At 48.4% G+C, this 12,521-nt stretch overlaps 1 protein-coding gene across 1 annotated transcript; it reads left to right on the forward strand.

The window, feature by feature from the left end:
• The first annotated feature begins 1,907 nt into the window (after positions 1-1,907).
• Positions 1,908-9,116, forward strand: C4H20orf85 (chromosome 4 C20orf85 homolog). Its single transcript, XM_036184335.1, has 4 exons — positions 1,908-1,978; positions 5,430-5,511; positions 7,035-7,136; positions 8,955-9,116. Exons 1-4 carry the CDS (start codon positions 1,908-1,910, stop codon positions 9,114-9,116), a joined length of 417 nt encoding a protein of 138 aa, XP_036040228.1.
• The last annotated feature ends 3,405 nt before the right edge of the window (positions 9,117-12,521 follow it).

Raw genomic sequence — 12,521 nt, forward strand, 5'->3', positions numbered from 1 at the left:
TATGTGCACAAGACCTTTGCACTGTTCTCTACCCTCCGCAGAAAATGCTTTGATCCTTATGTACAGGACCCTCCCTCAGCAGATGCCCCCAAAGGTCCTTCTCTCACAGAAGTCTGCCCTGAGCACCCTTCCATGGGGGAGGGCTGTAGTTGTCAGTGGGTGTGGGTATGCAGGTTCACGTTTATGTGGATGCATGTGTGTGTAGAGGTCAGAAGTCAACCTCACAGGTCATTCTTCAGGCAGTGTCCACCTTGTGTTTTAAGACGAATTGGATACCTATTGATATCCAATTTAGCTATTGATGGACTTTCCTGCGCCCCCCACGCTGTGATTACAGGAGTGTACTACCATGCCCAGCCCTTTATATGGGTTCTGGGAATTGAACTCGGGTGCTCATGCTTGTGTGCAAAGCTCTTTGCCGATTGAGGAGTCTCCCTGCTCCTGAGACTACCGTTCTAGAAGGCTCCCTCCCTCTCTCTCTCACTGTTGGCATTATACCTGCCATGCCCTTCTTCATCATTCACAACTGTCCTCATGACCTCCAGGTGTCATCTCCTGTATCCTTACCTGCCTTCTCCACGTGATGTGTCTCCCTTCTACACCCTCAGCATTCACATAGCACCACACACAGAGAAGCCCTTAGCAAATGCCTGCAGGAGAGGGTGGGCAGTCCTCCACATCAGGCCAAGCACAGGGGCCAGCAGCTTTGCTTATTCTTAATTTCAGTGACATCTAGAAGCTTCCCAAAGCAGCAGCAGAGTTGCACAAATGTACAATAGGTCTGTCTTCCTAGTCACCCACTTCACTCCTCCCATAAAGGTTTCCTCAGCCACAGGAACAATGACCCGGGAGAAAGGGTCAGGGAGAAGACCCCAACCCACCTGAGGACCTTCCCACCCAGAAGCAAGGACATCGAGGTGGCCTGTCCTCATCAAACCATTGGCAGACTTACTGTCCTTGAGCAGGGGCTGGAATACTATGCAAGAGTAAAAAGGACTCTCATAGCAACAGGAATAGATCTCCCACAAACTTTATAAGGTGCGAAGCCTGGCTAGATAACTCAGCCTATCCAAAATCCTGCGGCCTAGCCAAGCTCTGCAGGGAGCAAAGAGGAGGGAAGTGTGATATCTGCAATGGCTGGAGGTAGCTGGCAGTGCTGGCTCATGATGCCCAGTGTCTGAGCAGGAGGGTTTGTTCTCTAATAGACATTCTGCGCCTGCATGGAAGCTCTAACCTCCACATTTGAGGTTTAAGTTTTGAAAAGGGCCACGGACAGCAGGGCGGTGGTGGCGAATGCCTTTAATCCCAGCACTCCAGAGGCAGAGGCAGGCAGATCTCTGTGAATTCAAGGCCAGCCTGGTCTACAGAGCGAGATCCAGGAAAGGCACAAAGCTACACAGAAAAACCCTGTCTCAAAAAACCAAAAAAAAAAAAAAAAAAAGAAAGAAAGAAAAGAAAAGAAAAAAGAAAAAAGAAAAAAGAAAAAAGAAAAAAGAAAACGAAAAGAAAGAAAGAAAGAAAAGGTCCAGGGACAAGGGCTACAAACTAGGTCACACCGAACACTCAGGGAGCTGAGACAGGAGCATCTCAAAGCATAGGTCTGCCAGGGTCAGGAGATCCTGTCTCAAGTTTTAAACAGGTGGAAAAAAAAAAAGTAGGTCAGTGGTGGAGCATGTGCCAAGCTCTGGGAACAATTCCAGTATCAAAAGGGGAGTGGGGATGTTGGTGTTAGGTTGCAGAGGGGTACTCAGAGGGCAGAGGCCAGCAGCAAGCTCCAGGGACCCTCCTCCCCTGCAGGAGTGCCTCCACCTCCTAATTGTCATGTGTTACCTGGCAACCGGTCTCCCAGCGACAAAGGACTCAGAGTCTAGGGCAAGAGGGCACAGGTTTGCCTAGGCCCGCAAGCCATGGCGGCTCAGAAGCCGCTCAGCACCACTGCGGCAGAGCGCATGAACCTTGTGGCCCAGGATGAGATCTGGTAAGACCCGCTGGGCTGGTCCCTTCTCATCTGCGGGGCTCACACCTTAGCGGCTTCAGTTTCCCCACCAAGACCGAGAAGACAGTCGACCGCTGGGCAGTGCTGGAGTGCTCTTAAGATAATCAGGAACTTGGAGGAGAGGAGGCTATGTCAGGCACACAAGGACACCTCAGTCTAGCTGCCCCTCCCTCCTGCCCACCGATAAGACTGGAAGAATTTCAATAGGGAATTTAAAAAGAAGAAACAAAATTAAAATGCTAATATTTGATAACATCACAGGTCCAGCCTTTCTTGGATTTCCTAGATTCTTTTAAAGGAGAATAAATTTTAATTTTAAAAGATCCCAGTACTATAGATGCAGAGACCAGCGGATCTCTGTGAGTTCAAGACCATCCTGATCTACATAGTGAGAGACCTTGTCTCCAACAGCAACAAAAAATCTATTTTCTAAAAGACTTGTGTCCGTCAGACATTTGTAATGGATGTTTCTGAGTGCCGAATAGGATTCCACTACTTGACATTTTAACCGCTATAATAAGAGTCTTATTTAGACCTTAGATGCAAGGAACATTTGTCCCTCTTGACCCTCCCCTCCTCCCTTCCCCCTCCTCTCTCTCTCTCTGTCTCTGTCTCTCTCTCTCTCTCTCTCTCTCTCTCTCTCTCTCTCTCTCTCTCTCTCCTCTCTCCTTCTGCACTGGGTTTGCATCTGGGGTCTCAAGAACAATGGCCAAGCACTCTGCCACCACGCTTTCTTTCTCTTACTTCAGGTTGCTCTAAACTCACTGCTCCATAGCTCAGGCAGGTATGCACATCCTCCTGCTGCGACCACCTGAGCATCTGGGATGACAGGCCCCTGACTCACCTTGTAAGCTCCCTAGTAACTATCTCTCTGGCTTCTGTCACCTCCTTAAACACCCGTGGGGACAACTGATAAAGAGCCTACTCATATTGGAATTGTTGCATTAAGTTTGTTTTGTAGGAAACAGTATAGTTCTCTCAAGTGGAAAACAGTGTCATTTCTCAGGAACCACACAATCTCCGTGTTTTAAATGTGTTTATTAGCACCCACGAACCTCCAAGAGGAAACATTATCCTTTTCCCCCCACTCCATTAGAAAACCTACATATCCTTCAAACCCAGATCAAAAGGCCCCTCCCCTATGAACTGGCCCTCTTGAGCCCAGAGATTCTGCTTTCCAGTATCTAACATGGCTCCCAAGCACTGGAAATGGACATGCTCAAGCATGAGGTTAACTAGAAGTGGAAAATTAATAAATTTCAAATATTCACCCCAAGAAAATATGAAAATTCATGAGAGTTGTCTATTTTTACTTCCTTTTTGATGTGGCTACGGGAAATTTTCAGACATGTTTGAGGCTCATGTTGGTTACATCTTTATGAGAAAGAGACTCTGGGACACAGTGAGGGCTCAGCAGGTGGGCGTGTTCCCAGTGAAAGCCCGATGATCTGAGTTCAGATCCCTAGAATGCTGTGAACTGTCCTCTGACTTCCACACACATGCACACAAACACTAAGTATACACAGACATGCACACACTCTGGGCTTAGGAGAGGGCTTATCTTGGAAAGTGTTTGCATACAGGATGAAGACCCAAGTGTGACCTCCAGAGCCCATGTAAAAAGCCAGGTGTATAGTGAACACTTATAATTCCAGGGTGGAGAATGAAGAGACAAGAAGGTCCCTGGAACTTTCTGGACAACCAGTATAGCCTGAGCCCCAGGTCCTACTGAGAAATTCTATCTCCAAGACAAGGTGGAGGGCCCCTTAAAATGATGATTGTGCTGGAGAGTTTTATGTTAACTTGACACAAACTAGAGTCATTTGTGAGGAGGGAGCCTCAGTTGAGAAAATGCTTCACAAGATCAGGCTATAGGCAGGCGCCTAGGCCTGTTTTCTTGATTAGTGATTGTTGGGGGAGGGCCGTGCCCACTGCAGGTGGTGCCATTGCTGGGTTGGTGGTCCTGGGTTCTACAAGAAAGCAGACTAAGCAAGCCAGGAGAAGCAAGCCAGTAAGCAACACTCTTCCATGGCCTTGCATCAGCTCCTGCCTCCAGGTTCCTGCCCTGTTTGAGTTTCTTTCCTGACCTTGTTTGATGATATGGAAGTGTAAGCCAAATAAACCCTTTCCTTCCCAACTTGAAACAGAAACTCTAACTAAGACAACACCCAAGGTTAACCTCTGACACACACCTATACACCAAACACACACACAAAAAAAAAAAAAGAAAGAAAGAAAAGAAAGAAAGAAAGAAAGAAAGAAAGAAAGAAAGAAAAATAAAAATAAAAAGAGAGACTTTGTCTTCCAAGCTCAGGGTCCAGAGTATATAGCTTGGCCAGACCCCAAAACCTGCAGAGATCAGGGAGTGGGGAGGGGTGCAGATTCTGGTTCCCAAATAGAAGGGACCTGAAGGATCAAGGTGAACTCCATGTTTGCAGAACCTAACACATTGCCTCACCAGCTGCCCCTCAGCTCAGCCCACAGGTGGACATCTAGAAACTGTTTAATATGGAATGAACAAGAATGGGGCTGAATTGGAGGTGGGTTGCCATGGGATGTTCTGTATGTTAAATGTGTTGCTCTGATTGGTTAATAAATAAAACACTGATTGGCCAGTAGCCAGGCAGCAAGTATAGGCGGGACAAGGAAAGAGGAGAATTCTGGAAAGTGGAAGGCTGAGGCAGAGAGCAGCTGCCAGCCAACACCATGAAAAGTGAGAAGTAATGTACCGGTAAGCCACGACCCACATGGCAACTTATAGACTAATAGATATGGGTTAATTTAAGATAGAAAAACTAAATAACAAGAAGCCTGCTGTGGCCATACAGTTTGTAAGCAATATAAGTCTCTGTGTGTTTACTTGGTTGGGTCAAAGTGACTGCAAGACTGGCTGGTGAGAGAGATTTGTCCTGACCGTGGGCCAGGCAGGACCAGGAAAACTCCAGCTACAGTGGGCGGGGCTAGAGTACCTGGGGACAACATTTAAGGAAGGTCTAGCAGTCAAGTTCACACTTACTGAGTCCATACTTGCAGGAACCCAGGGCTAAGTGTGTTTTTAAATTCACTGTGTCATCCCATGGGTGTTTCTGCTGCTCATCACTTTTCCTCTAAGCACAGGTAGAGCCTCCAGAGTAAGAGGGATAGTACTCACATGCCCCTCTAGTAGCCAGCCCCAGGCCCACCTGACCCCCATACCATGCCCCCTGCACCATCTCTTCCCACCGCCACCTCCTCCTCTCCTGCCAGGGTCTCCCCATAAGTTAAGGGAGGCTCAGTCTAGGCACTGAATTCTCTCTTGCTCCATCCCCACTCATATCCCCTGCAGACCAGCCAGTGTGCAGGACACAGAGGCAAGCAGTTCTCCACACGTTTAGAGGTTCTCACAAGGCCTTTCTGAGAGTGTTGCCTCCCACTTAGTATTTCTTTTTCTCAGGAGATACCGTCTGAAGGCTGAATATAAAGCCCAGGAAGAATGGCCGATGAAGTGGGGATATTTAATGACATCTATGGAGAAGGTAATTAAACAGTTTACCAGGACCCCCCTTCCCACCTGTCTTCAAGCTGCACCCAGTCACGTCAGGAAATAAATGGCTACCATCTGATAATCAGCAAGAAAGAATTGAAAGAGGGGGTCTGAGGAGATGGCTTTGTGGGTAAGAGCCATGAAATAGGACACCTGATGTCTTCTGGTATCCGCATGTGCAGGCACAGGCACACACTTGCACACTCACATATGCAACACACATACACAATTTAATTAGCTTTTTCTGCTCCCCCGAATCCAGAAGTTCCTTCCTTTGAGGGGTTGTAGAACACTCTCAAGGTGCAAGACGTGTGCCAGGCACTTCCTCTAAGCCATCTCTGTGGTTTGCACAGAGTGCATGGGACTGCCACTGCACGCTCATTTTTAATAAAAAGACCAGTGAGTTCAAAGCATGATGATTGGGGACAAGACTAGCAAAGGCAGCACAGAGACAGGGAGCCAGTGGGCCTCGGCCTTACCTGAGGCCACCTGACCACCTCCCTTCTGTGAAGTGGAGTGGGACAAAGGTATGTGGACCCCTCTGCAGGCCTGGAGACAAGGGGATCTGTAAGGAATAACTGAGACAGTGTCTGCCCTTCCAGGTGTCCCCCAAAGTATGGGTCAAACATTCAGATGTCTGCAAGGGTCTAGACAGAATGAGAGAGGACAAGCATTGTAAAAAGAGGAAGTTATGGTGACATAGGCAGAGAAACAGTGCTGATCACAGAGACAGCTGCCGTAAGCTCAGGAGAGTTCCCGGCATTCCTGCGAAACCTGCTTCTAGAGGGCGTAGGTCCCATTTACAAAAAAATAAAAATAAACCACTATGTAGACAGTCACAATGCCCATGGGGCTTCTGTTTGTGACATAGCTACCTCAGAACAGACTCCAGGCAGGTCCTCTTCCTCTGCCAGAACACAGTGACCAGAACTGCATTGTTCAAAATACTCTAACTCACAGCATTGGAAGCCCTCCCACAGCCCACCCACTGCACAGCTTTGAAATTATGCCATTTGTAATGAGGTTTTTAAAATTCTTAGACAGTTATACAGTTTGAAATTCAATGCATAAAGTAGGGGCCTTAATAATGTACTGTTCGAAAGTGATTCGATATTAATATTCCTTGTGTGTAATTAAATTGGGTTTCCAGGGAGTTTTAAATGGCTTTAAAATCTCCCAGGGTGTAGGGCATTCGTTTCTGGTTGGAAAGCTTGGTCTTGGAACCAGCACGGGCTTTTTTTTTTTTTTTTTTTTCACTTTGAGCTCATGACCAGGGATGTCGTCTCTGGTCCCATGATGGGGATATTAATTCCTAGTAGAAGGGCCTCAGCAAGCGCCACATGGGACTAACTTGGCAGCTCAGAGTCTACTCTGACCATTCTGCTTGTGCTGGGATCAGCAGCACCTCTGGTGGGAGCTCCACCAGTACCATCAGGTGTGGCCTTCTGGAGTGAATGAAACACCCACACCCTGGGGGCTCAGCCTGAGGTCCCTGTCTCTGGGGCTCTGTTTCAGCTGCTGGAAGGTGAAGAAGAACCACGTACCCCAAAGCCCAAGATCGAGCTGCCCAGCCACTTCCGTGTCCGGCCAGTGAGCCCCATGGACAAATACATCAAGGTTCGTCAGGCTGCTCTTATACTATTTCTAAGAAAGAAATAAGGCCTACTGCAAACTGTGGTCCACCCAGCCACCAGAGGTGAGGACATGGCCACTCTGGGAGCCACAAGAGCCCTGGAACCAGGCTGGGAACCTCACTGGTAAGACACCTGCATGCACATGTGAGTCGTGCACACACACCTGCACACACAAACACAAACCCTCATATCAACACACACACATGGCTCTCTAAACATGAACATATAAACACACAGACACATATAAACACACATGTATATATAAGCACAAACACACATGCATATATAAATACACACACATATACACACACATACTAGGGGAGCAGGAAAGCAAGTGAGGCTCAAGAGTTACAGTGAGATCTGAGCCTGAGTCCCATGTGACTGTTCAGCTCCTGCATTGTCTTAGACAAGTGGCCCAGAATGTGTGTGTCCATTTCCTCCCTGGTCACTGTATCTCAGGGTTACTGAAACACCTTGGGGACTGGGGTTCTGTGGGACAGTGTGCTTGAAGGACTGGGGACAGGAACCAGCATTTGTCAGAGGGTGGTGACTCTCAGCCATTACTGGGTGCTGGGTGTACAAGCAAGAAAGGGATCTTCAACTGGAAAATCAGGGATGTGGTGGACAGGTGCTGCTCCAAAGGGTCACCAGAGCCAATGAGAGGGCTTCTCTGTGGCAAGGCTGCTCCCATTCAAATCTCTGGGACTCAGTGAACAGCCAGTCTGTCTGAACCAGTGAGATGATCTAGGGAGCCATTGAGGAAGACACGTGTAAGTCAGATTAGTTTTATAGCATCTTGACACATGCTAAGGTCATTTGGGGAAGGGGACTATCAATTAAGAAAATGCCTCTATACGATTTGTAAGTGGGCACGTCCGCAATGTATTTTCTAAATTACTGACTGATGTAGGAGGGCCCAGCCCACTGTGGGTGATAGTGCTACATGTGGACCTGGGTTCTATAAGAAAACAGGCTGAGCAAGCCATGAACAGCAAGCCAGTAAGCATCCTCCTCCATGGCCTCTGCTTCAGCTCCTCCATGTTCCCGCCCTGTTCTGCCCTGACTTCCCTGGATGATGGACTGTAAGCTGTAAAATGAAATAAACCCTTAACCCTCCTCCCAACTTGTTTTTGATCATGGTGTTTGAGAATAGAAATCCTAAGATATGTGTCAGCTTTGTCCACTTGACGCAGCCTACAGTCATCTGAGAGGAAAGCCTAGATCAGATTAGCCTATGGACCTATTTATGGGGGGTTTCTTGATTGTGAATTGATTAGAGGTCTAAGCCCACTGTTGGTGGCACCATCCCCAGGCAGTAAGTGGACCTGGGCTTTATAACAAAGCCCTGTAAACATGACCCTGTGGGTGAGCTAGGGAACGAACCAACAAGCAACATTCTCTACAGTTTCTACCTCAGCATGCTGCGGTAAATGCCTTCATTGATGAGCTGTGATGTGGCAGTATAAGTCAAACAAACTGTTTCTTCCCCAGGTTGCTTTTGGTCAGAGTGTTACCAAAGAAACAGAAAGGAACCTTAATGAACACCCAAAAGCCAAACTCTAGCCTTCACGCATACACACACACACACACACACACACACACACACACACACACACACTACTTAATATTGGTTTTTCTGTCTTCTGCATCCTAGGCCTCATGTGGCATCCTGGGCACCTTGTGGACACCCCTGTGGCACATGTGGTCATTTGCTCCACAGTGAAATGCATGTCTTCCTCCTATCAGCACTGTGGGCAGGAAAGAGTCTTCCCCGTGACTAACCCCTTGCATTTCAATTCAGATCCTTCCATCACCTCCAATCCCAAAGACCACCCAGAGCTTCATTGGATGGCGATCTGGGGTGCCAGGCCTGAACAAGTGCTTGGAGCATGACACAGAGATCCGCAGCTGCAAAGGGGCTTACGCCCGAGAGCTACACTGGCCAGAGCAAGGCATACACTGAATGTCACCATGGCTTCAGGTGGGATGTGCACTGTTCCTGGTGAGCCTCCCCAAGGACAGCTCCCCACATCTCTAAGGATGTTCTGAAGGACAACAGTTTGCCCTAGGTGTTGCCATTCATCGGTGCTCCCAAGATTCTTGGCTAACATAAGGTAAATAGATATTCTGGCTTATTTATTTGTTTGCTGGTTTGTATGTTTGTTGATACTGTGGGAATTTCTAACTATGGTTTTGGAAAACAGTGATTTAACTCTTAAGCACACTTGTCTATACCCGGGGATGTAGCTCAGTTGGTAGATGGCTTATGTGCATGCACGACGCTCTAACACCTCAGAAAATGGGTATGGAACCAATCACAACACTTGGGAGATAGAGACAGAAGAAATAAGTCCCAGGACATCCTTGGGATATTACGTTTGAAGCTAGCCTGAGTTACATAGGATCTTGTCTCAAGAAAGGAAATACTTTAACACATTGTCCAGCTTCAGGCACAGTGGTGCACGACTGATATCACACCAGATTCCAAGATTACCTGGAGAGCAGAGTGATCTGGGTAGCCTGGGAAACCCAGTTCTAAACATAGAAAGTAAAAAAGAAGGCTAGAGGTAGGTCTGTGATCGAGCGCTTGCCTAGCCTGAACACTACCCACTGCTTAGTCTCCAGGAACCTCCTATGAAAACCTGTGTCAGTTTCCACAGCCTCTCCCCCCCTCCTCTTGATGGTGAAATTACTTGCTGGTCTAGGTCTTCTGTGCCCAGACACCAGCTCCTCTTCAGAAGGAATGTGATAGCTTGAAGCTCTTTGTTAAGGTATCTTCAGGAAGACCACAGCTTTAAGGGTAGAAAACAGGCCAAGGCCAAAGCCACCAAGTGAATTTCCAGAAGTCCCTTCCTGAGTTTGCTGAGTACACCTGACCCATTCAATGACCTGGCCTCCCAACCCAGATCCCCAGCCATTCTGACCTTGTGAGCATGGTACCTCAGCTAACACTTCCTTTCTGCCTTCCCCTGCTCAGTTCTTCAACTTTACACCTGGACCTCCAGCAGCAGGTGGGAGAGTGATTTCCAGGTGGCCAGAGAGGAAGAGCATCATGTGACAGGGAATCATGAACTTCACCCTCAAAAACAGACAGGCAGAGCTTAGGGACATTGTGGGAGCTGTTCCTGGTCTATGCTGACCCCAAGATAGGGTTTTGTGTAGTCTAAGCTGGCATGGAGCCAATAGACATCTGAGGATGACCTGGACTTCTACTCTTCCTGCCTCTACTTCCCAAGTGCTGGGATTGTAGACATAAAATACCAAAGCAGGTCTCTGCAGTGCTGGGGCTAAAGTCCAGGGCCTCCTGCACGCTAGGCAAGCACTCAGCCACAGTAGCCACATGTGGTCAGTCACCTACTCCGCAATGAGATGTGTTTTCCTCCTGTCTAAACCGTGGGCAGGAAGGAGTCTTCCATGACTGGCTGACGGGCCAAGCAGGAGAGGTGTCATTTGGTGGAACCATTGCTGAAGCCCAAGAGTACCTTGTCTTAGAGAAATTCAAGGACCCTCTCACAGTCCTGAACATGGGCTTCTACCCCTTCACCCCTCTACCACTCCCCAATGGCTGACAGGTGCCAAACACCAGGGAACAGAATTCCCTCAGTATTGGGACATCCCCATACCATCAGGGCGAAGAGCCCCCAGCAGACAAACTCCTGCCATGTGGGGACTCTTCTCTCTCTGGGAGCCCCCAGGTGGAGATTTGAGCCAGCGTCTACCTGACTTCCATGGTGCTGACTCCCCAAGATAGCCTCTTGGAACCAGGGCCAGGCCTCCTGACAGAAACCTCATTCCAGCTCCTGGGGGATGATTGCTCTGTCTTTCAGCATCCTTCCTCCAGCCCCAAGGTATGGTATTCCATGAGTTCCCCAGCCTGGAAGGGAGATCTCTCGAGAGCACAGCCCTTTGGGATAATGGTGAGTATGGTGGTCATGGTCATCACTCACTATGTATGATGTCAGAGCCACAGCTGGGAATGTCATGGCTTTTTAGGCCTGAAAAAAGACATTTGGGATTGAACTGTGATCCACTCCCAAAGATTCGTCAAAGCCCCAACCTCCTGCCCCTTCAAACATACACTTAACTAGAAATAAGGTCACTACAAATGTAGCTAGTTAAACTAAGATGAGCTCATCCTGGGCTTCTGAGTCTCCCAAAGAGAAGAGCATACACACACACACACACACACACACACACACACACACACACACACACACACACATGCTGCATTACAGCCAGGTAATCAGAAACTGAAAAACATCTATAAGCCAAGGATGCTCAGAACTCGCCAGCAGCCCTCCAGAGGTGTTTAGTAAGGCTAATACCCCCTCAGCTTCAGAAGGAACGTGCCACTTCAACCTTGACTCCAGATCTGTTCCCTCCACAATAACACAACTCCAAAGTTGAGCTGCTATCCTGTGCATCTGTGGTGTAGCCACTGGGACAGGAAGGCAGCTGGCACACAGCTTCCTTCCTCCGCCCTCCTGGTTCAGTTTTCTGTCTCCTGACCTAGCTGTCTCTCAGGGAAGCAGGCACATGGTCCGTTTGGCTTGGGAGATGTTCCCAACCACCCAGACATTCAGCCTGAGGTAGACTGAACAATCAGAGATTTGGCCAAACCTGCCTCTATCACACCCAGTATTTTGGCATCTCAGTCAGTTCTTCAGGTGAGGCATCTGTCCTTGAAGAAGCACATGTGATCAAATGTCCCTGAAGTGGAGTAGAGTGGCAAGAAAAGACTGGTTTGTCCCATCTCCCCTTCAGCAAATTGAGGGTTGTGTTTCCATGGATTTCCATACATGAGGCAGTGCACACACCTTGGTTGATGGTGACCCTCCCCGGACAGGTGGCATCTGTTCTAATTCTTAATCAAAAGATGCATCTGGGAGTGGCCTTCTTGTTGTCTGTGTGCCTGCAGCAGTTAGGCAACCAAAAAACCCCAGCAAAACTAGATGGAATTGTACCTAGGGCTAGGGCCCCATTGGCAGGGCACTTGCCCAGCGTGCACAAAGTCCCAGATTCTGTCCCTAGTATTGTGTGGTGCCTCACACCTGCAATCCCAGCACTTGGGAGGCAGGAGAAACAGGATTTCAAGGTCATCCTTGGCTATGTAGTGAGTTTGAGGTCATCTTGAGCTACATGAAACCCCCTCTTAAAAGGGGAAGGCTCTTGGATCTGTCTCAGCTTCCAGCTACCAGGAGACAGAGCATAACTTCAGACTCTTGAAGATGGCACCCACTAGACAGTAGTTGGGTCAGTAGATGGTGATGGTCAAGATGAATGGATCACAACATGGTGAGACTTTCAGAAAAAGTCAGGCTCATGGTGGCTACCACTGGGCTCACCTGATGCTTGCATACAGTTTGCA

This window comes from Onychomys torridus, chromosome 4 (assembly GCF_903995425.1).
Source record: "Onychomys torridus chromosome 4, mOncTor1.1, whole genome shotgun sequence".
Lineage (NCBI taxonomy): Eukaryota > Metazoa > Chordata > Mammalia > Rodentia > Cricetidae > Onychomys > Onychomys torridus.

Coding starts and splice junctions, on each gene's coding strand:
- C4H20orf85 (XM_036184335.1), top strand. CDS start 1,908: ATGGCGGCTCAGAAGCCGCTCAGCACCACTGCGGCAGAGCGCATGAAC. Junction 1,979..5,429: donor GTGGCCCAGGATGAGATCTG/GTAAGACCCGCT, acceptor TCTTTTTCTCAG/GAGATACCGTCTGAAGGCTG. Junction 5,512..7,034: donor TAATGACATCTATGGAGAAG/GTAATTAAACAG, acceptor GCTCTGTTTCAG/CTGCTGGAAGGTGAAGAAGA.